Raw genomic sequence first — 23977 nt, 5'->3', positions numbered from 1 at the left:
GTTTTAACTGACCCAGACTGTTTGGGATTCTCTTGTGAATGTATCCCAAAGTACATGGCTATGTATCAGAGGGAGCTGTCTGTGCACAGAGTATGATGACTTTGTCCCTATTAGGTGCTGGTCTGCGTATATTTTGTGCGCCCTCCCCAGAATCGTTGATGTTAGGATTTAGGGAGGGAGGGTAAACTGATCCTAGATCTATGTTTTCATTGCACAGAACAAAGCTGATGATAACAATATCCATCAAACGAAGGAAAACAAAACAAAACCGGCAAATGGTTAGTTACATAGTCATTAGGCTGCCTAAGTTATATCTATTATGCGTCAAGGAATATTGACGAAGCCCCTTTAAATTTGACTTGTTTTCAAGACTCTCAAACAAAGATGGGCGTGGCACGATACTCATTTTCCCCGCACCCATTGGATGTCATCAGCCATGGACTCTCATTGGTTAATTTCTGAGAAGGTGGGTTTAGTTTACGAGGAAAGTGCGTCCATTGTGGCTCTGAACAAGAGCAGCGGATGACACTAAACCAATGCACTTTCTCCCCAAAATGGCGTCAAAAGGGAACCAGTTTTTCTCTGAGCGCTGTGTGGCTCGCAGAGCCTCCGTGGGCGGGCAGCTGCGAGGGGCAGGCAGTCACATGATTCGCGCAGATCCCAGCTGCCCAATTCCAATATGGTGGCCAGCTTGGCAGACCTACGGTTCTTGTTGATGATATTGTTGCTCTGCGGGAGGATCGGGGACGGCGCCTGCAGTCAGCAAGCCCCGCGGGTTCTGGGGTTGCGACTGGAGGACCCAGAAGGCCGGGTGTATATGAAGGAGAGGATCATCTCTGCGCCGCAAGGGGCCAGTTTTAAGCTCCGACTGTTCGGCTCGGATCTGAATGGTACCTGGCCGTGGGTGGCGTTCGCTGGGGCTAGACTGGGGGAGGCCGGGGCGGTGGGGGATGCAGCCGACCCGTGTGGACAGGAGACCCGCCGTGACACCTCCGCCTTCCAGGTCATCGGGGAGGTCACGGCGGACGAGGAGTACAGCGGGCTGATAGAGGTAAAGGTGCGGGACAAGAGCATTATGTCTCTCGCTGCAGGGGATGATGCCAACCCGACCTACCACCTGTGTGTGTTGAAGAGCGGGAGTTGGGTGTCAGTGGGATTGGACAGGCTGCGGATCAACAACGAAAATGGTCTCCCAGCGGACTACATCCCTCCATGGGGTGTTGTGGTGCTGATTTTGCTGCTGATCCTGGTGTGTGGGGTGCTGAGGACCGTGAACCTCAGCCTGCTGTGGCTGGACCCTCTGGAACTCTATGTCCTGCACAGCTGCGGCTCTGAGGAAGACAAACGGGCCGCCAAGCGCCTCGAGCCCATCCGGAGAAGGGGCAACTTCCTGGTGGGTCCCTAGTATACACACACACACACAATTAAACACCAGGATTTGGGGGGTCTCCAACTTACACCAGTCCTGTAGAGCCAGGATTCTGGGTATGCATGCAGGCTTTTGTTCCATCCCAGCACTAACGCACATGTTTCAGATAATCAGCTCGTGTCTAGATTGGAACAACAGCCTGCACACCCACCCAGTAGCTCAGCCTGCACACCCACCCAGTAGCTCTCCAGGACCGGAGACCCCTGCACTACCCTCGAGAATATTCAGATGTATGACATCTCTCTGGCTCCACACTATCTAACTCCACACCTCTCCACTCTCGGTTCTAGGTGTGTTCCCTGCTTTTCCTGTGCGCTCTGGGCCATTCGGTTCTAGGTGTGCTGCTCTACCGGGCCCTGGGTTCCATAGCACCCGCCGTCTTCACCAGCGGGTTCCTCATCTTCCTGGTGTCAGAGCTGATTCCACATATAGTGTGTTCCGGCTACGGCTTCCAGCTGGCCCCAGGCCTCACCTGGCTGGCACAGGTCTGTATGGAGAAGTTTTTAAAAAGCCAGGGTTGTGTTCATTAGGCAACAACCAGAAGGAAACAGGGACAGGGAGGGACTACCTTTTTGTTTTCCGTTTGAAGACCTTTTCTGTTGCATGCCCTAATGCAGTGGTTCTCCTACATTTCCTTGGGGACCCCTAGCCGTTACATGTATTTGATCAGTTCCAGACTTAGCACACCTGATTCAACTTGTCAACTCAACCAAGCCTTTGGTCGTGTTCCTCCGCTCAGACGTGGCTGACACATGCCGGATTTTACAACTCCTGGATAGGTATTTTACGTATCAGCTAAACACCATGTGTTATAGCAATCTAGTGCCCGACGGCACAGTTGGTGACGTGGCACTCAACCATTGGTTCATGCGTGCAATATCTGCGCAGGGGAACACGTCTCTTGACTAGGTGACGGGTGAGCTACTTCAGGGCTACAACAAAATTGTGAAATGTCCGGGGATCCCTGAGGAGAGGTGTGAGAACCACTGCCCTAATGAACACAACCTAAGTTTCCTTTAGCGTCTAGTGGGACAGGTGGCTTCTAGGACCCTTTATCATACTTTTCCTTAATACAATAGAATTGAACAGGCTCCTCCTTCTCTAACTACCAGGTGTGTATGGTGCTGACGTGCCCACTGTCATGCCCACTGGGCCTGGTGCTGGATCTGGCACTGAGGCGTGACATCAGCACCTGCGGCGTGAGGGAGAGGGCCATGGAGATGATCCGCACCAACGTCAACGACCCCTACAGGTACCTGACACACACACACACATTCAGATGACCGTGTATGTGTGTTGTGTTCATGGGTGGCACACACTGCTCTATGAATGGGGTGGCCAACGGGTGCAGGCTTTTGTTCCAGCCTAGCATTAACCTGATCAGGTTGGTGAGTGCTGGGCTGTAACAAAAGCTTTTACTCTCATAGCTCTCTAGCACTGTAGTTATCCTACCTCTGCCTAGGGTTTTTGAGCGTTTGTAAAGTTCTTTGAAGGCACTCTATATGATATACATGTGATCCATCCGTTCTCATGGTTGTGATTCCATTGCAGTGAATTTGTGAAGGAGGAGTTCAGCCGTGGTGCGCTGCGCAGTAAGACAGTGGAGGACATCCTGACTCCGCTCAAGGACTGTTTCATGCTGTCTTCCACCGCTGTGCTGGACTTCTCCACCATGTCAGAGATCATGCAGAGTGGATACACGCGTGTCCCAATCTACGAAGAGGAGAGGTGGGAAGATCTGACACACACTTAAAGGGGCCACACACCAATGACTGGTTCTATGAATGGACAAAGCTATCGATCACGTGACACCATTCCTTCTTATGTGAAGACTCAAGAGCGCATTGAAGCCAAACGAAGTCGGTTAAGATGGAGTCTCATGGAGACATAATATGCAGTTTATAACTACTTCTGTGTGCATTTTAAAAATAATCAGCTCAAGGTCTTACATCTGGTCTATCATAAGCAATAATTGGTGCCATTGGTTAAAAAAATAAATATATATTTACACAGATTGACCACCAAGATTGCCATTTTCCCATTCACTATAATGGGGGATCCCGTTTACTGCTTAAACGCGGACGGCCTTGAACTTCCGTGTTTTCAATGGGGGGCGGGGGGGCAGTCATTCTCCCCTGACACACGCACGCATGCATACACACACTAACAGGTATCTAATGTAATTTACCCAGGTCCAACATCGTGGAGATACTGTACGTGAAGGACCTGGCTCTGGTCGACCCTGATGACTGTACCCCCATGACAACTATCACCAAGTTCTACAACCACCCTCTGCACTTTGTCTTCAACGACACCAAACTGGACGCCATGCTGGAGGAGTTCAAGAAAGGTGAGACTGTGCATGCTGGCGTGCACGCGCACGTGTGGTGATTAGTTTTAGAAAGATAGCCAATAAAGTCAAGTCATTTCTTTAATGTCACCTACGTAGTCCTGCCTTGTGGACAGCCAAAGTTGTGATCCGCTTATGAATTCACCTTTGATGGGCCCAGCTCTCCTGACCTTTTACCCCTCTCTCCAGGGAACTCAGCCCTGGCCATCGTTCAAAAGGTGAACAACGAGGGGGAGGGAGACCCCTTTTATGAGGTTCTGGGATTGGTCACCTTGGAGGACGTCATCGAGGAGATCATCAAATCAGAGATCCTAGATGAGTCTGACGGATACAGTAAGACAAATAGATTTTGTGTGTGAGAATTAAGAGAATGTAAGAGTGTGTGTATGGGAATGAATGAGATACAGAGAGCGTATGTGTAATGGGTTACTGGGTAAGAGGACAGCATTTTGTATTTAGTGTGATTGCTAGAATTTTCTTCTGTCTGCCTACAATTTATATCCCTCCTCTCCTGCCCTCTCTGTCCTCTTGTTCTAACCCCTCTCCCTTCCTCCTGTCCCCTAACCCCTCTCCCTTCCTCCTGTCCCCTAACCCCTCTCCCTCCACCCTGTCTCTCTGTAGTCGACATGAAGGTGAAGCGTCCTCTGGCCCCTCTGGAGATTTCCCTGGAGCCTCGCAGCGTCCACGAAGAATTCTCTCTCTTCAAACTTCCCGAGGGCGAACCCAAGATCCGCACCTCGCCCCAGCTACTGCTGGCCACACACCGCTTCCTGTCCAGAGGTGAGGGTCGGAGTACGTGTGTGTCCATGCGTTAGAAAGACTCCTTAAAATGAGTAAATTAAATGCACAGAGACACCCACACTTCTCATGTATCTGGCCTGTTATGACCCTAACCTTCCCACTCAGTCAGTGGTTTACCAGGACAGTGACAGTTGCACCACTGGGCGTTAAAGTTTCACTGGGGACGGGTTTAGTCCCCCTCAGTTTAGTCCTACTCAGTTTTATCATTGGAATGTGATACAAAACAAGGCAACTGTGTGCTTTAGGACCATGCGGACACCTCCAAATGGTCGGGTAGGGTGTTTGGAGTGTTTATCTGACTATATAAAAAATTATTAAATAATGTCCCCCCCACTTCTAAAACCAAAGTTGTGCCCCTGTTAAACACCACTAGTAATGATTATATCACTGAAATAGAAGTCAATGGAAACGCAAGCTAAATACAGTGGAAAATATGCAGGAATGGATATTCAAGAGGCATAGTTAATCTGTGTGTGTTGTAGGATGTAGACTTTGGATGTGGGTCTCTGTTGTTTGACATTTCTGTCCTCTTCAGCTGCTTAACATGGAGCCATCTTAAGCCCATCAGGTTTGGACTTAAAACAGAACAGAATTTAGAATACAATAGAATAGACTAGCTAGTTACATAGCTTGTCTTTTCTAATTACAATTAAGTGTACTTTTGATCAGTGATGAAACCATAGGCCAGGGATCGCCAAACCCGCTCCTGGTTGCGAGGTGTACAGGCTTTTGCCCCAGCCCTACACAAATGTATTGGATAACGAAAGCAACACAGACCTGTGTATTTGGCAACACGCTTGTGCAAAGCAATGACCATGAGTGTTTCTTGGAAAGGTCCTAAGAAGATGCTGTTCCAGTTTGTGTGTGTCCTCTCCTGTAACTGTGTGTGTCTCCTTACAGAGGTAGAACACTTCAGTCCAGCCCGTGTGTCAGAGAAGGTGTTGTTCCACCTGCTGCGTCACCCCAGTGTCAACCAGGAAGTCCACTTTGACCCTTCCAACCGCCTGAGCCCGGACCACTACCTTTACACACGCAACCACCCTGTAGACTACTTCATACTGCTACTACAGGTCGGTGTGTGTGTGTGTTTGGTCTGTCTGTGTGTATGTGATCGTTACTTCTAAACACGCAACCACCCCTTATAGTCCTTCATACTGCTACTACAGGTCTGTGTATGTGTGTTTTGTGCGTTGGCACATGCATCTGTTTTACTTTAACTGACTAACTCTGTAGGGCCGCGTGGAGGTGGAGATCGGTAAAGAAGGCTTGAAGTTTGAGAACGGAGCATTCACATACTACGGTGTGTCTGCACTCACAGCGCCAACCTCAGGTAAGCCACAGAACTGCAGGACACACAAATACCTCACTACCATTACCTGGGTCGAGCTCATTATTATTGTTTTTATTGAACCTTTATTTAGACAGGTTTTTCTCATTGAGATAAAATCTATTTTTCAAGCGAGACCTGGTCCAACAGCAGCAGTGGGAACAAAGTTTCCGAAAAAACAAGTTACGTACACTACCGCAACATTGGAACAAAACTATAGACACACGTACAGTACAACTATTATGTAAAGAAACAGCTGTCCTAAAGACAATTACACACTTCAATGATATTTAAATCGACCAACGTGACTAGATCACATTTTTTAAATGTTCAGGAGAGAATTCCAGGACCACGGAGCTGAGTAACTAACTATTTCTACCATGACCTGCTCTAATTCTTGGTACTGTTAAAAGCTGTTCTTGGTACTGTTAAAAAAAATATATATTTATTTACTGACCTGATTAAAAAAGAGTGAAAGTGGCATTTTACCCAGTATGGCCTCCTAAATCAGTGTAGACCATTGTTTAAGCCTACGCAAGGTCAATGACGACCAGCCAAAGACGTTGTAGAGCTCACAATGTTAGACATTTTTGATTGGTAATGAACCTGAGGGCCGCATGATATACTGAATCAAGTGCTCTCAGGGTAGTGGTTGAGGCATATATATATATATATATATATATATAACATCACTAAAATCTAAAACCGCCAGTAACGTACATTGTACCAGCTCCTTCCTGGCCTCCAGAGAAAAAACAATCCTTATGCCGGTAATAAAAACCTATTCTCAGCTTGAGCTTCCTTACCAAGTTCTCCACGTGAACAGTGAAGCTCAGCTTGTCATCCACCCACACTCCTAAATATTTGTACACTTTAACTTGCTCTATAGTATGTCCATACAATGTAGCAATGACATGATTAGTAGCATGCCTGGCATTTGAAAATACCATGCATTTGGTTTTATCCAAATTCATAACCAGCTTCAAATCATACAGATTCTGTTGTATGGCGTTAAATGCTCTTTGGGCATTTTCAAAAGCTAAAGATGAATTGATACAACTTGAATAAAGAAGAGTATCATCTGCATAAAAATGAACATCCACTGTTTCAATATGATCCCCAATGTTGTTGATATACAAAATGAACAACAGTGGGCCCAAAATAGAACCTTGCGGAACAACTCAGATTTACAACCATCCACCATTACACATTGTGTACAATTTGATAGGTAGTTTATAAACCAATCTAGAGCATGACCAGTAATTCCACAACATCTTAACTTTTGCACCAACACAGCATGGTCCACGGTGTCAAATGCCTTTGACAAATCAATAAAGACAGACACACACTGTAACTTCTTGTCAAGGTCACAGTGGATGTCATTTAAAACCTTCAATGTTGCTGAAACAGTGCTGTGGCCAGACCTAAAATCTGATTGCATTCTATTTAAGATGTTGTTTTCATGGAGGTAAGCCTTCAGCTGCCTACTAACTGATGACTCCAGTACCTTAGAAAGTACATACAATTTTGATATGGGTCGATAGTTGTCAAGTAGCGAAGGATCTCCACCTTACAGGCGAGGCAGTACAAAAGCAGATTTCAGTAACTTCAGGATTTCCTTAACATCAAGCGTGAGGTTAAAAATATGTGTTAAGTGGGGAGCAATGATGTCTGCAGCTAGGTGTAGGAGGCGGGAATCTAGATCATCAGGGATAGGGGATTTCTTTCTATTAATTTCTTTCAGGGCTTTGCGTACTTCTGAAACAGAGATGGATGAGAAGGAAAACATGGCGAAGGAGTGCACAGGGGTGTCGGGTAAATTCACAGGGGGCTCATTTAGACCTGTAACCTTTTCAAATGAACTGCCTGCATCTAGAAAATGTTGATTTAACGCTTTCCGAATAGAGGTTCTCTCAGTTACAATCTGTGTCTACCAACAATTGTTTGGGAAGCTGTGTATCTTTTATGCACTCCAAACCTTTCACTACTTGCAAAAATTTGGAGGGATTATTTAAATTATCCGATGTAGATTTAAGGTAGTGGTCTGCTTTCAGTTTTCAGGTCATAGCCACACCCAGATTTCAAAGACCTTTAAAAGCCACCCAATCGTCCGCCGAATCAGACCCTTTTGCTCTAGCCCACATAGCATTTCATTCCCTTATGATTTTAGTAAGTTCATCAGTAAACCAAGGGTTCTCTCTGCCCTTAATCCTGATTTTTTTTTTAAATGGGCACCCCTATTGCATACATCCTGGAATGCGTTTTGGAAGTAAGAAAAGGCTAATTCAACATCGGGGATTAATTCAATTCTATTCCATTCAATGCTAAATACATGGTGTAAAAAAAAAAAAACCTTGAATATCAAACCACTTCCAGTTTCTTTTCATAATGACACGTGGAGATCACTTAGGAATTGTACCATCTTTCACACAGGCAATAGCACAGTGATCACTAATGTCATTTGCAAAAATACCAGAAGCATTAAAACGATGAGGAGTATTGGTTAAGCTCAAATCAATGAAAGAGGATTTCAGAGGATACTTTATATTCAACCTAGTTACAGTGCTGACAATCTGAGTGAGATTGTAGGTATTGCATAGAATTTTGATTTTGTATTTATTAGGGATCCCCATTAGCTGCTGCCAAGGCAGCAACTACTCTTCCTGGGGTCCAAACATATTAAAGCACTTACATATAAAACGGTACATCATATAACATTATTACACCACTACATATCTACAATACAAAATGTTTAATACCACCATACAACAATATCACAATGTATGCATGTGTCTGTACCTTTGTGTGTGTGTGTCGCATTAACTTTCTCATCACAGATCAGTATCTCAATGCATTCTTAGCCTAAATTTCTATAAATTTAGCAGTGTGTTGACCTCAATCAACCCTGATACCCCAAAATAAACAATTTTAGACAAGTCTAAATAAATTACGGGCACTGTTGACCAACCACAGCCCTTTCCCCGGCACTCAATCTTCTGTCGTTTCTTCGTTGTCTTCTTCAGATAGCTTCACAGTTCAAAGTGGATGGCCCATGATAATGTCTAAGGAATCATCACATTTTCCCAGACAGACTGTCTCACCTGAGCCCCACCACTAATGCCTATTATGTCTTGTCCATTTGCCAACCAGTATACAAGCAACACTTTTACATATCACTCGATATGTCAAAATGGGGGAATTACCAGTCCTCTGAGGGTTTTTGGATTGACGTTTACGCACAATACTCCCAACGTGGTTAATGTGTAATAAAAACAACACTGCAAATCAAATTATAATTACTACCTTTAACTCCATAAAGAAAGAAAAAATGTACCCATAAGCTCATAGTAAAATAGACTAGAGACAGGTCTATCCTTCTCGTGGTCCGAATTACACATTCATTCATTATAAACTACATAATTATCAGTATTACAAATTACCTTCAAATCAGTATTACATATGACCTTTAAATCATCACCCAACATCTCTCGGGCTTTCCAGTGAGGGTGGTTAAACCACACTAGAAAGTCAGGACAGAGGTCAAATCTCATTCAAACCCTTCAAATAAGTGTTTCTTTCTCTATTCGATCAATTATTTAAAAACAGTCAAACATTTCATATCCCAGATTACAGTAAGTTTATGCAGTACATTTCTTATCAAAGAATTCACGTGTTCGATTAACTCAGAAAATAAACTTTGTGTGCACCTTTAAGATAACTTGGCTCTAACCTGTGGAAAAAACCAAATGAAATAGACCACTCACAATAAATCAGACAAAGCATTAAAAACACTAACAAATATTCATAATGTAAGGTAAAAACAAACAATTTGCCAGGATTTATTTAATGTGGGAGCTCCCATAACATACATATTGTAGTGGACTTCCTTCAGTCCTGGAAGAAAACAATCCTACTCAAAACACATCAGATAATAGTGTTCCATTAAGTGGAATAGACACCTATGGTAAACAATCAGAGAGCCCCTTTCTGGTAATCTTATCATTTTAACCTGTTGAATTAGTTTAGTAAAAATATAAAAACCTCTTAACAAATCTAGGACCTACAAAAAGTTGGCGCTGTCAGCAGCTCAATATTAAAACATTCGCTTGAAATACTTGACACTGTTCCACGTAATGGAAACAGATGATCGTTTAAAATGACATTACCTTCCTGCTCCAATTCACTGCTGTTATCCAAACTATAAAACCGAGCAACAATAATCAGAAACTGTCAAAGAGAATTTCTCATACCTCTGCTCCAAATGTCCCAACGCTTCCCTTACAGCCCGCTCGCTTTCAACTGCAGCTTATCTATTTTTCAATCGCAAGGCTCAATCATTTAACCTAGTATTGAAACCTCAGCTTCTTCAAATTACTCAAATATGGCATTATTAGTGCTATCCCCCCCAAAAACACACTAACATATACCACTCACATCCTGTCAACACTCATTATCAATGTCTTTGTCACTGTCACCCATCGTAAGGTTTATAAAATAAAATAAACCAAAACATGATTATTCTCTCCTTACTAGAAGGCAGTGTTTACGTTGTGGTCTATCCCAACAATATTACTCTATATTTGTAATACCAACCTCTGCTTCACACTTATTAAACGTCTATGATTTTAAGATGAACCTGTAATGCGCCAAATGTATAAAATACATCAGCCAATTCTTAAGGAAAAGACACATTTCGATGGGCACAATACTATTGCCTCTTACTACCCACAACTTCGATCCATTGCTGTTGTAGCCTTGTTTTATCATGATCACTGCGCTATCTTAAAACGAACACTGGCTGCTATATCTAAGAAAAGCATGGCAATAGTTGAATTGCAATCAGAAACCCCGATTTGAGTCAGTAAGATAGAACCTATGCCTATTGAAATGACAAGTAAATCCCACAAATAACCCATTTATAACGCTGTGTAGTCTTAACATCTGGCGCACAAAAACGACACAATTACCAGAAAATAGCCTTAAAGTTCATCCAACTGTTTCTTTGCAAATATTTCACATGCGCACAGGGAAATAAATTAGCAGTCAATGAGCTGAATCGACATTCATTGATTTGGAAACAGATCTGACGAGTTTAATAATAACGGATTAGCTTTTCTTGTGCGACATAATGAAATTCCTTTATTACATCACCTTTGCACCGTAATGATTTTTAATTTGATGGAAAACCTAATTTGTATCAACATATTTTTATTTTTTTTAAATTAGGCTTTCCATCAAATTAAAAATCAAAAGTCTACATTCCATGTTAAATGCCCCTCTCTTACTGCTGAAAAAAATATATATGTTCAAGCCGTATGGCCTATTTTATTTAAATGTATTACCAGGACGGAGAAAATCCCATAAGCGTTTATGGTTTCATTGGTTAGGGTACAGAATCCATGTATAACATAGGAAATCTTAGGTACTCACGTTAACCATTCCATGTGCGTTTTCAACGACTCCATCGCCATAATCCCAGCGGAACCCAAGAACTTTAGTTTCCTGGACGTTGCCTGGCCGGTCATGGGAATAATGCTCCACACGTATCATCAACGGTTCTCTAGACTTCCGGAAATTATACACTTGCCGCTACTGTTCTAAAATAACATTCCGTGCTCAATACCACCCCGTGATATTCTATGATGGGCAGTGATGGACGGAACCCCAAGATAATGCTACATATCGAAACTTATTATCCAAATTTTAAATCAGCTTATTATACACATTTCTATATCTTATTATCCAAACTTCAAATTATCACTTATTTCCACACTCACACAACTCTCATATCACACTCACGAACATAGGACACACAGGGGAATGAGACAGACGAGGAAAAACCGGTTAGCGCTGTTTTTAGATTTCAAACCCTGTCTGTATGAACAGGGAAACCCATACTATTATCAAAATATTGCCTAATTAGTGGTCCCAAAATGGGGTGTTGTATCCACACTGGGATATTGCCTACTGCGATTACTGTGGAGTAGATTCTCTTATGTCTATCCAAATCTGCAGATCTACCAACAGAGTACCCATGTCTCCTATCTAACAATGTAACACGGTCCCAAAAATCCAATCCAAGTACCAGGAATATCAAAACAATAACATCTAACAATAGTAAGGGCATACCTGTTTACCTCATTTATCAAAACATTTTATCAAAACATTCCGTGTTATAGTTTGAACTTCACCAAGCCAGATGCCCTCGTGAGGCGTCACCTGCACTCTAGTCCCTCGTTCAATGAGCTTTCACCAAGCCGAGTTCTCTCGCAAGTCCACTCGCGCTCTAGTTCCTCGCTCTACACATTAACCTCACCAGTCCTACTGTGATCAACCCAGTACCACGGATCTGGACTTTTGGTTACCCGCTACTGGCTAATTTAACAATCATGTCCAAGGATAACTCACTTAAGAACACTCTCATCAACTCAACTCAGTCCTGCTAGTTACCTCAGCTGTGGCCCTCTTAAGGAAGACCTCGCTCTGAGCATACCCTCAACAGGGGCTATTATTTTAATATTTTTTTATATTTTATATTTTCATCACTTATTGATAGATTGTCTAAGCCTAGCTCTCTCAGTACTCATTTTGGTATCTGGCATCCACCCGCGTCCACTTCCTCTCAGAGCAGCTGGACCCGCCTAAGATCTATCATAAGTGCGGTTTCCCGGTGCACAGTTTACACAGATCTTCAGGAGCGGTCAACAGGTGAAGTTGCAGATCTTCTCCTCGTTGCCAGAAATGTAGTGGAAATTCATGTATACTGAGAGAGACTTTGTCATTTCTTCAAACAATCAATCTTTATTTAGCATCGGATTTAATTATTGCAATAATGAAGCTGGTCGACCACACATTCCGTAGTGTGTGTTGCCGACAGCTTAACCTTTTAATGAAAAAACAGATCTTATCAAGGAGACCCAAAAATGCGTAGTCATGGCTGGTTAACCAATCCTGATTCAGGATCACCCATCAAGACAAACTCGGAGTTGACATGCTGTGATGACAATTCGAAAATACTATCCAGAGAGCCAGCAGTAGCAGATGGAGGTCTATAACAACAAGATACAACAATATTTAAAGTTGAGTCGAGGTTTAGGTTCATGGACAAATATTCAAATTGCTTAGTTTTAATAACAGAAGTCAGAACGACCGCTGAGAACTTGTCTTTTACGTATACAGCGACACCACCACCCTTAGATTTACCATCTGCATGAAAAACATTGTAACCATTTATGCCAATATTTATGTCTGTAAATATATATTTTCAGAAAGCATAGACACATCAGTGAAGGCAGTTTTAATCCATATATTCACAAAATCAAGCTTCGGCAGAATACCTGTACACACACATGCAGAAACTTCAGGCCACTCTGACTACTTAATTTGGCAGGGGTAAAAATGTTAGGACCTGGGTTAGATTGCGCATTTCCAGACAGTAGAGGCAGCAAGATAATGGCAAGTCTAGCTCGGGGGTTACAACATTTGGATTTACAGACAGCACTTGAACGACAATCCACATTCTGTAATGTCACATATTTCATTAGGGGTCTGGATGGAATAAAAATAATAATAAACGTTTCACAATGGAAAACAATAATGAGTGTTTGTTTTGGGGGGGGGTGTACATTTTCTTCCGTTTCATGCCTAATGAACACAGCCCTCTGGTATATCACACCACAACATTCGCTAGCTAGTGCTTTTATCTTGAGTTCCAGGCTACCAGTGTCATTTACATGTTGTATTCTGTTGTTTTTGTTATTTGATTACATAATGCAAAGTTAGTGTCATAATTTGATGCTGTATTTATTTCAATGTGGTGGCACAGTTTGACAGGGAAGCACAAAATGAGCTGACACAGGTGTTGTGTCCCTTGAGATTCCTGTGAACTTCAGTGCAACACTGTCGTGTGTGTGTGTGCACGCGTGCGCGTTTGTTTGATGCACTTGTATGTGTGTCCAGTGCACCAGTCTCCAGTGTCGACCCAGCGTCGTTCTCCCAAGGATCCGTTTGAGTTGGGAGATGCCACCAGCTCGTCCAGCTACTGTCCTGACTACACCGTCCGTGCCCTCACCGACCTGCAGCTCATACGGGTGAGGGTGTGTCTGTGTTAGAATCTGTGTGTGAGTGTCGTGTGTGTGTGTGTGTGTGTCAGACTCACAGTGCCCTCCCTCTGCCAGGTGACTCGCATGCAGTACCTGAATGCTCTGATGGCGTCACGTGTTGGCCAGAGCCCAGACCCTTCTGAAATCAAGATCCTGCCCAACAGTCAGACCAAGCTGCTCAACGAGAGGAACATCACCACGCAAGGTAGGTCACATACACATACAATTGAAGTCGGAAGTTTACATACACCTTAGCCAAATACATTTAAACTCAGTTTTTCACAATTCCTGACCTTTAATCCTAGTAAAAAATTCCCTTTCTTAGGTCTGTTAGGATCACCACTTTTATTTTAAGAATGTGAAATGTCAGAATAATAGTAGAGAGAATTATTTATTTCAGCTTTTTATTTCTTTCATCACATTCCCAGTGTGTCAGAAGTTTACATACACTCAATTAGTATTTGGTAGCATTGCCTTTAAATTGGGTCAAACGTTTTGGGTAGCCTTCCACAAGCTTCAATAAGTTTGGTGAATTTTGGCCCATTAATCCTGACAGAGCTGATGTAAATGAGTCAGGTTTTTAGGCCTCCTTGCTCGCACCCGCTTTTTCAGTTCTGCCCACAAATGTTCTATAGGATTGAGGTCCGGGCTTTGTAATGGCCACTCCAATACCTTGACTTTGTTGTCCTTAAGCCATTTTGCCACAACTTTGGAAGTATGCTTGGGGTCCTTGTCTATTTGGAAGACTGATGTCTTGAGATGTTGCTTCAATATATCCACATTATTTTCCTGCCTCATGATGCCATCTATTTTGTGAAGTGCACCAGTCCCTCCTGCAGCAAAGCACACCCACAACATGATGCTGCCACCCCCGTGCTTCACAGTTGGGATGGTGTTCTTCAGCTTGCAAGCCTCCCCCTTTTTCCTCCAAACATAATGATGGTCATTATGACAAAACAGTTTTCTTTTTCTTTTATCAGACCAGAGGACATTTCTTCAAAAAGTACGATCTTTGTCCCCATATGCAGTTGCAAACCGTAGTCTGGCTTTTTTATGGCGGTTTTGGAGCAGTGGCTTTTTCCTTGCCGAGCGGCCTTTCAGGTTATGTCGATATAGGACTCGTTTTACTGTGGATATAGATACTTTTGTACCTGTTTCCTCCAGCATCTTCACAAGGTCCTTTGGTGTTGTTCTGGGATTGATTGGCACTTTTCGCACAAAAGTACGTTCATTACTAGGAGACAGAACGCGTCTCCTTCCTGAGCGGTATGACGGCTGTGTGGTCCCATGGTGTTTATACTTGCGTACTATTGTTTGTACAGATGAACGTGGTACCTTCAGCCATTTGGAAATTGCTCCCAAGGATGAACCAGATTTGTGGAGGTCTACAAAAAAAAATTCTGAGGTTTTGGCTGATTTCTTTTGATTTTCCCATGATGTCAAGCAAAAAGGCACTGATTCTGAAGGTAGGCCTTGAAATACATCCACAGGTACACCTCCAATTGACTCAAATGATGTCAATTAGCCTATCAGAAGCTTCTAAAGACATGACATCATTTTCTGGAATTTTCCAAGCTGTTTAAAGGCACAGTCAATTTAGTTGTTATAAACTTCTGACCCACTGCAGTTGTGACACAGTGAATTATAAGTGAAATAATCTGTATTTAATCAATTGTTGGAAAAATTACTTGTCATGCACAAAGTAGATGTCCTAACCAAGTTGCCAAAACTATAGTTTGTTAACAAGAAATTTGTGGAGTGGTTGAAAAACGAGTTTTAATGACTCCAACCTAAGTGTGTGTAAACTTCCAACTTCAACTGTACATAGGCACATACTGTACACCACACACACCTTCCCAGACCCCCATATATGAACACCATGGGCTAGAACGATGACATAATTGAAGTATGATAATATTTGTTGTTACGTATGTCATGTATAACCTTTACTGTGTACTCTCTTTGGGTGAACTAAGACTTCTCTCTTTCTTTTTTCTCTTCCTTTTCTCCCCTGTCCTCTGGCCACTCCCCTGTCCTTTCTTCTGGCCACTCCAGAGTTCCCTGTAAACTTTTCTTTCTTTGACAACATTGACAACTACTGTTAGTGTTTTCTGTGTGCATGAGGTAAGAGTCATGAGCTGTGTTCGAATACTCATACTCACCGTACTATTTGTGATGGAAATTGAGTATGTAGTATGCTTGTTGCTCATAGTATAGTTAGTATGCCAAAAGTTCCTGGATGTCGTACTAAATTTGCCAAAATACAAAGGATACATGCAGTAGACACTATTTCTGTGCTTTTAGGGCCCATAATGCAATTCTTCAGAAAATGGGCGTGGCTTCACGTTTTCAGATTTGAAGAAAATGGCGGAGAGTGGTTACAAATTCATTGCTTTAACTAATTATGACGAATGTTAAGCAATGTAATAAAGAAATTACTTTTCAAATAAGTAACGTTACAAGTTATGTTGGCTGACAATTTGTTAGGTACGCTATCCTTACGAACCGCGTAGCATTACAGCATTATGTACCGGTATGTTAGCTAGTTACCTAACGTTAGTTGGCTAATACATCAAACTTGCCAGGCAGTATAACTATATGCTAACTAACTGCCCAATGTTTATTGATTTGATTATTCACGTCATTCTTAGCTAAGTGTGTGGACATTGTTAATTCTGGCTATCGACTCCGATTTCAGAGTGTGCCAGAGTGCAGAATAACTGGTGAATTTACAAACGCTCAACACCTATTGAATATGGGCGGTGTCAGTAAATGTTGCCAAAAAAAGAGTAGTTCAATTATTGCCAGCAGCGCAGTTCGTCACCAATGATCTGGATAACATGAAAACAGCCTAACCAGCTCTGCTAGGGCGAGTAAAATGGTCAGAGTGAGGTGTTCTCTCATTTGTGTCTGGAAGTAGCTAGCCAACGTTAGCCAGTTAGCTTGGGTGCTTGACTGTCGTTGTAAGGTCAGAACGCTCGGATCAACCCTACTCCTCGGCCAGAGCGTACTCTGAACTCTCCGAGAGCGAAACGCTCTGAATTTCGAACTGACAATCTGACAATGCTCTGAATTTACGAACTGAGCGCTCTCTGCCACTCCAGATTGAATTCACAAACACACCCGAAATCATAAAATGTCTAGCTATTCATTTGTTATGCTAGCAAGAGGTTGCATAGCAATAGCATCAACTTCCGGTAGACAGGCGAAGCGCTGGGTATGCTCAACTCAAATGATACCGTTCATTTACAGTATACTAAAATGAACTAATAATATATAGTATGTCTGTATACATCTGGTCATTCTTAAGGATGCAGTATACAGAATGTTAGTATAGGTATTCGAACACAGCCATGGTCTTCTCAGTAGCATGACATCAATAACGCTCACACACACATACATGCATACATACTGAAAGGAGAGAGAGAGAGAGAGAGAGAGAGAGAGAGAGAGAGAGAGAGAGAGAGAGAGAGAGAGAGAGAGAGAGAGAGAGAGAGAGAGAGAGAGAGAGAGAGAGAGAGAGAGAGAGAGAGAGAGAGAGAGAGAGAGAGAGAGTAAAATAAAACAGTCTAGTCATTTCTTTACAGTCAGTCACAAACCACCTGAGTCATTAAGGGCTTTATTCAGACCTGAGATCCTCACACTACACTGAATGTTCACGGAAGTCTCCCATTGACATCAATTAATGGTTTATGGGAAAGTTAAGCGTGCCGATTTCAAGTCTGAATACGGCCTTAAGAAAGGTTTGTCACTTTGGCAGATCCTTCTCAGACACTAGAATAACGCTTGCTGAGTGGGAACCTTCTCAGATGGAAGAGGTTCTTTAGACCTTAGACTATTTTCTCTCAAATACTTAGTGCCCTTTATTTGCTGTCACACAGATAGAGATATAATCATGAGATTACAAGCCTTGGTTTCTCAAATGACTGCCTCGCCTGGTTCACCAACTACTTCTCAGATAGAGTTCAGTGTGTCAAATCGGAGGGGCCTGTTGTCCGAACCTCTGGCAGTCTCTATGGGGGTGCCACAGGGTTCAATTCTCGGGCCGACTATTTTCTCTGTATATATCAATGATGTCGCTTTTGCTGCGGGTGATTCCTTGATCCACTTCTACACAGACGACACCATTCTGTATACATCTGGCCCTTCTATGGAAACTGTGTTAACAAACCTCAAAACGAGCTTCAATGCCATACAACACTCCTTCCGTGGCCTCCGACTGCTCTTAAATGCTAGTAAAACTAAATGCATGCTCTTCAACCGATCGCTGCCCCCACCCGCCTGCCCGACTAGCATCACTACTCTGGACAGTTCTGACTTTAGTCTGTGGACAACTACAAATACCTAGGTGTCTAGCTAGACTGTAAACTCTCCTTCCAGACTCATATTAAGCATCTACAATCCAAAATGAAATCTAGAATCAGCTTCCTATTTCACAACAAAGCCACCTTCACTCACGCTGCCAAACATACCCTCATAAAATTGACTTTCCTACCGATCCTCGACTTCGGTGATGTCATTTACAAAATAGACTGCATCCAGTTTGCTGAGTGTTGGAGGCTATCACAGTGCCATACGTTTTGTCACCAAAGCCCCATATACCACCCACAACTGCGACCTGTACGCTCTCATCGGCTGGCCCTCGCTACATATTCATCGCCAAATCCACTGGCTCCAGGTCATCTATAAGTCTTTGCTAGGTAAAGCTCCGCCTCACTAACTTCAAGAATCAGCTATCTGAGCAGCTTACCGATCGCTGCAGCTGTACACAGCCCATCTGTAAATAACCCATCCAACTACCTCATCCCCATACTGTTTTTATTTACTTTGTTTTGCACTTTTGTACACCAGTATTTCTACTTGCACATCATCATCTGCACATCTATCACTCCAGTGTTTAATTTGGTAAATTGTAATTACTTCACTACCATGGCCTATTTATTGCCTTACCTCCTTACTCCATTTGCACACACTGTATATAGATTTTTCTATTGTGTTATTGACTGTACTTTTGTTTATCCCACGTGTAACAGTTTTTTTGTCACACTGCTTTGCTTTATCTTGGCCAGGTCGCAGTTGTAAATGAGAACTTGTTCTCAACTGGCCTACCTGGTTAAATAAAGGTGAAATAAAATAAAAACAATCAGGTCCGGGTGAATGAGAGTGCTTGGAAAGCCCATTTGTTTCCTCATTCTCTCTCGTCCCATATTTCTGTCCTTTTCTGCCTGCCCTATCTCATCCCTCTCTACTGGGTATGTATGTCACTATTTCCCCACTCTTCACCTTCATCTACTGTGTATACAGTACCCCCACAGGAGGTAAAGACTAAATTCTTTGTGACTTCATAGTGGGCTGCATTGTGATTTGTTTCACCGGTGCCATTGTGGAAGTCATAATGGGTGGCATTGTGATGTCATTGTGTGATGTCATCTCCCCACTCACGCCCTCCTCCTCTCTCTCATTGGCTGGGTTCTACAGGTGGCAGTAAATCCCAGGAGAGTTCCACAGAAGAGGAAGCTCATGGGTAATGCAGTTCTCTCCCTCAGAACTACGTGTGTTACTCAGACGACCAACCGACAGTCACATGAGACTGTTTTTAGGAGTAGACTTGATGTGTTTATCAGTGAATCACTTATCTCTGAAATGCAGTGATTGAACCTGGCTAGTGTGAGCGTGTGTGGCGCTGCTGCATTATCCTCAGCTGTACTTCTCATTCATTATATGTTTCGTATTGAATCAGCCATGGCAATTGTGCGTGTGTATGCATACCTGTGTGTGTATGCGGTGTGTGTGTGCCTCTCCTCCCTGTTGTAATTCAGCCTCCTTTCCTAAACGTTACATTGCCTGTTCCTTCATTTATTATCTGTGTGCCAAAGTGACTCACCTTAACCTCCTGTGGGTGTACGTGTGTGTGTGCGTGAGTTGTCAAAATCCGTCCATCCAAGCATTAGACAGAGGGTGGTAAAAAAAAAAATAGATTTGCACAAAAGTGTGGTGATTTGCTTTAGTAGTTCAATTATACGTCCATTTTTTTTAATTTTATACACTCCCACATTTCAGATGCATACATATTTGTATGTAGAGCCAAATATTGCTTGTTTTTGTTGTTTTATACCATTCAATGCAGTACTTATTGATGCCTAATGAAGGCCTGTATGTTTTCTTTAGTTAAAGTGATAGATCGCCGAACATTTTAATAAATATCTATTTGAACATTTTCGTTTTTTAACATTTTCGGTGGAACTATCCCTTTAAGAGAACTGATTTGATGCCCATTCCTTTGCACAGTCAGACGTTTCCTTTAGGTCTGAGCTGTGATGAGAGAGGCAGATTACCCTGACCCAATCTGCTTTCATGCATTCCTTTTGTGTGGCCAACAAGATTCATTAAGTTTCCGTAGTATGTGTGTTTGTGTCATATCTAAAGCACCTTGTTGATTTTTCTCATCCTTGATAGCCCAGTAGGTTGAGTTCCATTAACATTCCACATCACTTCTGTGTCCAGGTGTGGGAGTGTGTGTCTGCTGTTTGGCTGGCCGTGTGTGTGCGACTGACCATGTGTGTAACTCTTAGCACTTGTCCGTCAGTATTCAGTCTTAAAGACTCCTTCAGGAAACTCAATTTCCTATGTTGCAGCGTACCTACCCATGTGTGCAGGGAACACATCTGTTACCCACGGTAGAGACTGGAAACCTAGAGAACGGCCTGGTCCAGAATCAACCCCTTGGGCCTTCCCCTAATGCCTTCCCCTGGCCCATAGCCTTCTACCCTTTTCTTGAAGGCCCTAGTTATTGAATTAATGTTGGTTGATCTAAAGAAAAGGTGGTGGCTCCACCTAGCCTTTATGTCAGGCCTAGGGGACCTTTCATCATGACTTGTGCACCTATCTGATTAATTCCGATCTGCAAATATCAAAGAGGGAGGGGGTAGGAGTCTTTGGAGTGGATCAGAGTGCACAGTGCAGACCATAGCAAAATGTTTTGCAATGGAATATTAAAAACAAGCATTTCTAATTGGACAAGTTCGGGTAGTCCAATCCTGTTTCAGTCGTGTTCTTCTGTTTGGTGCCTAATGAACATGACAGTGTTTCCCAGCGGCCCTGTGAGGGGTCGGCCATCTTGTTTGCCTCAGTCCTTCCCCACCCTTCTGAGGGACGGACTTGTTTTTGTTTATCTACTTTAACAATAAAAAAAGTCCTCAGCAGTCTACACACAATGACAAATCAAACCGTTTTTTTTTTTTTGGGGCTAATTTAGTCGTAACAAAAAACAGTACCTTATTTACATAAGTATTCAGACCCTTTGCTATGAGACTTGAAATTGAGCTCAGGTGCATCCTGTTTCCATTCATCATCCTTGAGCTGTTTCTACAACTTGATTGGAGTCCACCTGTGGTAAATTCAATTGATTGGACATGATTTGGAAAGGCACACACCTGTCAATATAAGGTCCCAGAGTTGACAGTGCATGTCAGAGCAAAACCATGCCATGAGGCTGAAGGAATTGTCCGTAGAGCTCCAAGACAGGATTGTGTCGATGCACAGATCTGGGGAAGGGTACCAACACATTTCTGCAGCATTGACGGTCCCCAAGAACACAGTGGACATCATTCTTAAATGGAAGAAGTTTGGAACCACCAAGACTTCCTAGAGCTGGCCGTCAGGCCAAATTGAGCAATCAGGAGAGAAGGGCCACGGTCAGGGAGGTGACCAAGAACCTGCTGGTCACTCTGACAGCGCTCTAGAGTTCCTCTGTAGAGATGGCAGAACCTTTCAGAAGGACAACCATCTTTGCAGCACTCCACCAATCAGGCCTTTTATGGTAGAGTGGTCAGACAGAAGCCACTCCTCAGGAAAAGGCACATGACAGCCCGCTTGGAGTTTGCCAAAAGGCACCTAAAGACTCTCAGACCATGAGAAACAAGATTCTCTGGTCTGATGAAACCAAGATTGAACTCTTTAGCCTGAATGCCAAGCTTCACATCTGGAGGAAACCTGGCACCATCCCTACGGTGAAGCATGGTGGTGGCAGCATCATGTTGTGGGGATGTTTTTCAGTGGCAGGGACTGGAAGACTAGTCAGGATCGAGGTAAGATGAACAGAGCAAAGTACAGAGAGCTCCTTGATGAAAACCTGCTCCAGAGCACTCAGGACCTCAGACTGGGGCGAAGGTTCACCTTCCAACAGGACAATGGCCCTAAGCACACGGCCAAGACAACGCAGGAGTGGCTTCGGGACAAGTCTCAACGTCCTTGAATGACCAAGCCAGAGCCCGGACTTGAACCCGCTCAAACATCTCTGGAAAGACCTGAAAATAGCTGTGCAGCAATGCTCCCCATCCAACCTGACACAGAACTTGAGAGGATCTTCAGAGAAGAATGGGGAAAAACAAAATACAAGCTTGTATTGTCATACCCAAGAAGACTCGATGTAATCACTGCCAAATGTGCTTCAACAAAGTACTGAGTAAAGGGTCTGAATACTTATGTAAATATTTTTTTATTTTTAATAAATTAGCAAAAATGTCTCCGTTTTTGCTTTGTCATTATGGAGTATTGTGTGTAGATTTGGGGGGGGGGGAGAAACTATTTAATACATTTTAGAATAAGGCTGTAACAACGTGTAAAAAATCAAGGGGTCTGAATACTTTCCTAAGGCACTGTAATTACGTACATATGCTAATTAAGTGATTCACCATTTGATTCAACAAGTTAAGCTGTTTTAACAATATTTTGTTGTATCAAGTCCATTCATATTGTATCAAAGACTGAATGTATATTGTAAAAAAGGTAATCATTACTTGTGCTACTTATACTGATCTGGATAATTATTTTGTTTGTTGATGATGTAGAGAACTGTATATTATATACATACTTATCGAAATAATATGAATCAAGGATGTAGATTTTAAGCTTGTAGTTTTATTGTCAGTTTTCAGGTACATATGTATAATACTGTTACCATGATGATAAAGGCCAGACCAGGTCTACTTTCTCTCCAGGTTTTGTTTGTATAGATTCTTTCCCAATTTTTCTCTGGAATGCTGAGTTGTGGCTGCAGGGAACATTGCATTGAAATCTTTCAATATCTGCTGTTTCTTAGTAATAAACCCAGACCTGGTATACATCTGTCTTTGTCTTTTTTTTTACCCTGATTTCAGAAGAGGCTGGTGGGAGGAGCTATAGGAGGATGGGCTCATTGTAATTGCTGGAAGGGAATCAATGGAACGGAGTCAAATGTGTGGTTTCCATATGTTTGATAATGTCCTCCTCTCATCAGCCGCCTCTACCTGATTTGTTTCTTAGTTAGAAAGCAGCTTTTCTCCCTCATTTAGGGTTTAGGTGGCGAGAAGTGGGGGGGAGTTAGGAGTGTCTGGAGAGCAGTGTTCATCATGAGGAGAGGAGGAAAAATGACAACAGGAAAGAGGATCAGAGTAACAGAGTCTGAAATGATTTGTATTTATTTACCTCTGGTACAAGCTGGTGGCTCGGTGCATGACGTTAACCAGATCTTGACATTTCTTCAATCATTTGCATGTCTTTGCGAGTGACGTGTCAAGGGCTGAGTCTGCAACTCTTTTCTCCCCTCTTCTCACACCCCTGCTGCTCTGTAGGATCAATGAAGAGCAAGCCAGTGGAGTAGATATTGGTGTGCCCAGGATAGAGTTTCCCAGGTCCTGCATGGAGATTGTTTCTATTTCTTCCCTGCAGCTCAGTGCGGGAGATGGGCTGAGGGCCTGATGACCAGTCAGTCCTGGTAGTGCTTGGGGCTGGGGCGCAGAGAACGAAACCAGGTGCTGTTTCCATTCACTGGTGTTTGTGCCTTGAAAAATCAAAGTAGAGGGTTAGTACACATATCCAAACCATCCAAAACAATCAATGAACGTCCTCAAATATCATTAACCGAGACTACAATAGGCTATATAATGTTGCAAACGATTGAGCAGAGTTGATTAGGCCTGCCCTAGCCT

At 43.0% G+C, this 23977-nt stretch overlaps 1 protein-coding gene across 2 annotated transcripts; it reads left to right on the top strand.

Annotated features, from left to right (window-relative positions):
* Nucleotides 1-652: 652 nt before the first annotated feature.
* Nucleotides 653-23131, top strand: LOC106562916 (metal transporter CNNM3). Of its 2 annotated transcripts, XM_082958078.1 has the most exons (13): nucleotides 653-1393; nucleotides 1720-1914; nucleotides 2542-2681; nucleotides 2981-3157; nucleotides 3622-3779; nucleotides 3969-4112; nucleotides 4401-4559; nucleotides 5481-5650; nucleotides 5814-5910; nucleotides 13867-13997; nucleotides 14085-14214; nucleotides 16065-16133; nucleotides 19488-23131. In XM_082958078.1, the coding sequence occupies exons 1-12, from the start codon at nucleotides 680-682 to the stop codon at nucleotides 16112-16114; spliced, it is 2265 nt and encodes a 754-aa protein (XP_082814204.1). In that variant the 5' UTR covers nucleotides 653-679; the 3' UTR covers nucleotides 16115-16133; nucleotides 19488-23131. The 2 variants fall into 2 exon arrangements, with proteins under 2 accessions (XP_082814204.1, XP_013983484.1); XM_014128009.3 differs by lacking the exon at nucleotides 16065-16133 and having other exon boundaries at nucleotides 654-1393.
* Nucleotides 23132-23977: the final 846 nt, after the last annotated feature.

This window comes from Salmo salar, chromosome 11 (genome assembly GCF_965601325.2).
Source record: "Salmo salar chromosome 11, fSalSal1, whole genome shotgun sequence".
In the NCBI taxonomy this organism is placed as follows: domain Eukaryota; kingdom Metazoa; phylum Chordata; class Actinopteri; order Salmoniformes; family Salmonidae; genus Salmo; species Salmo salar.
Note: the sequence above shows the minus strand (reverse complement) of the source record. Positions and strands in the feature narration are given on the sequence as shown.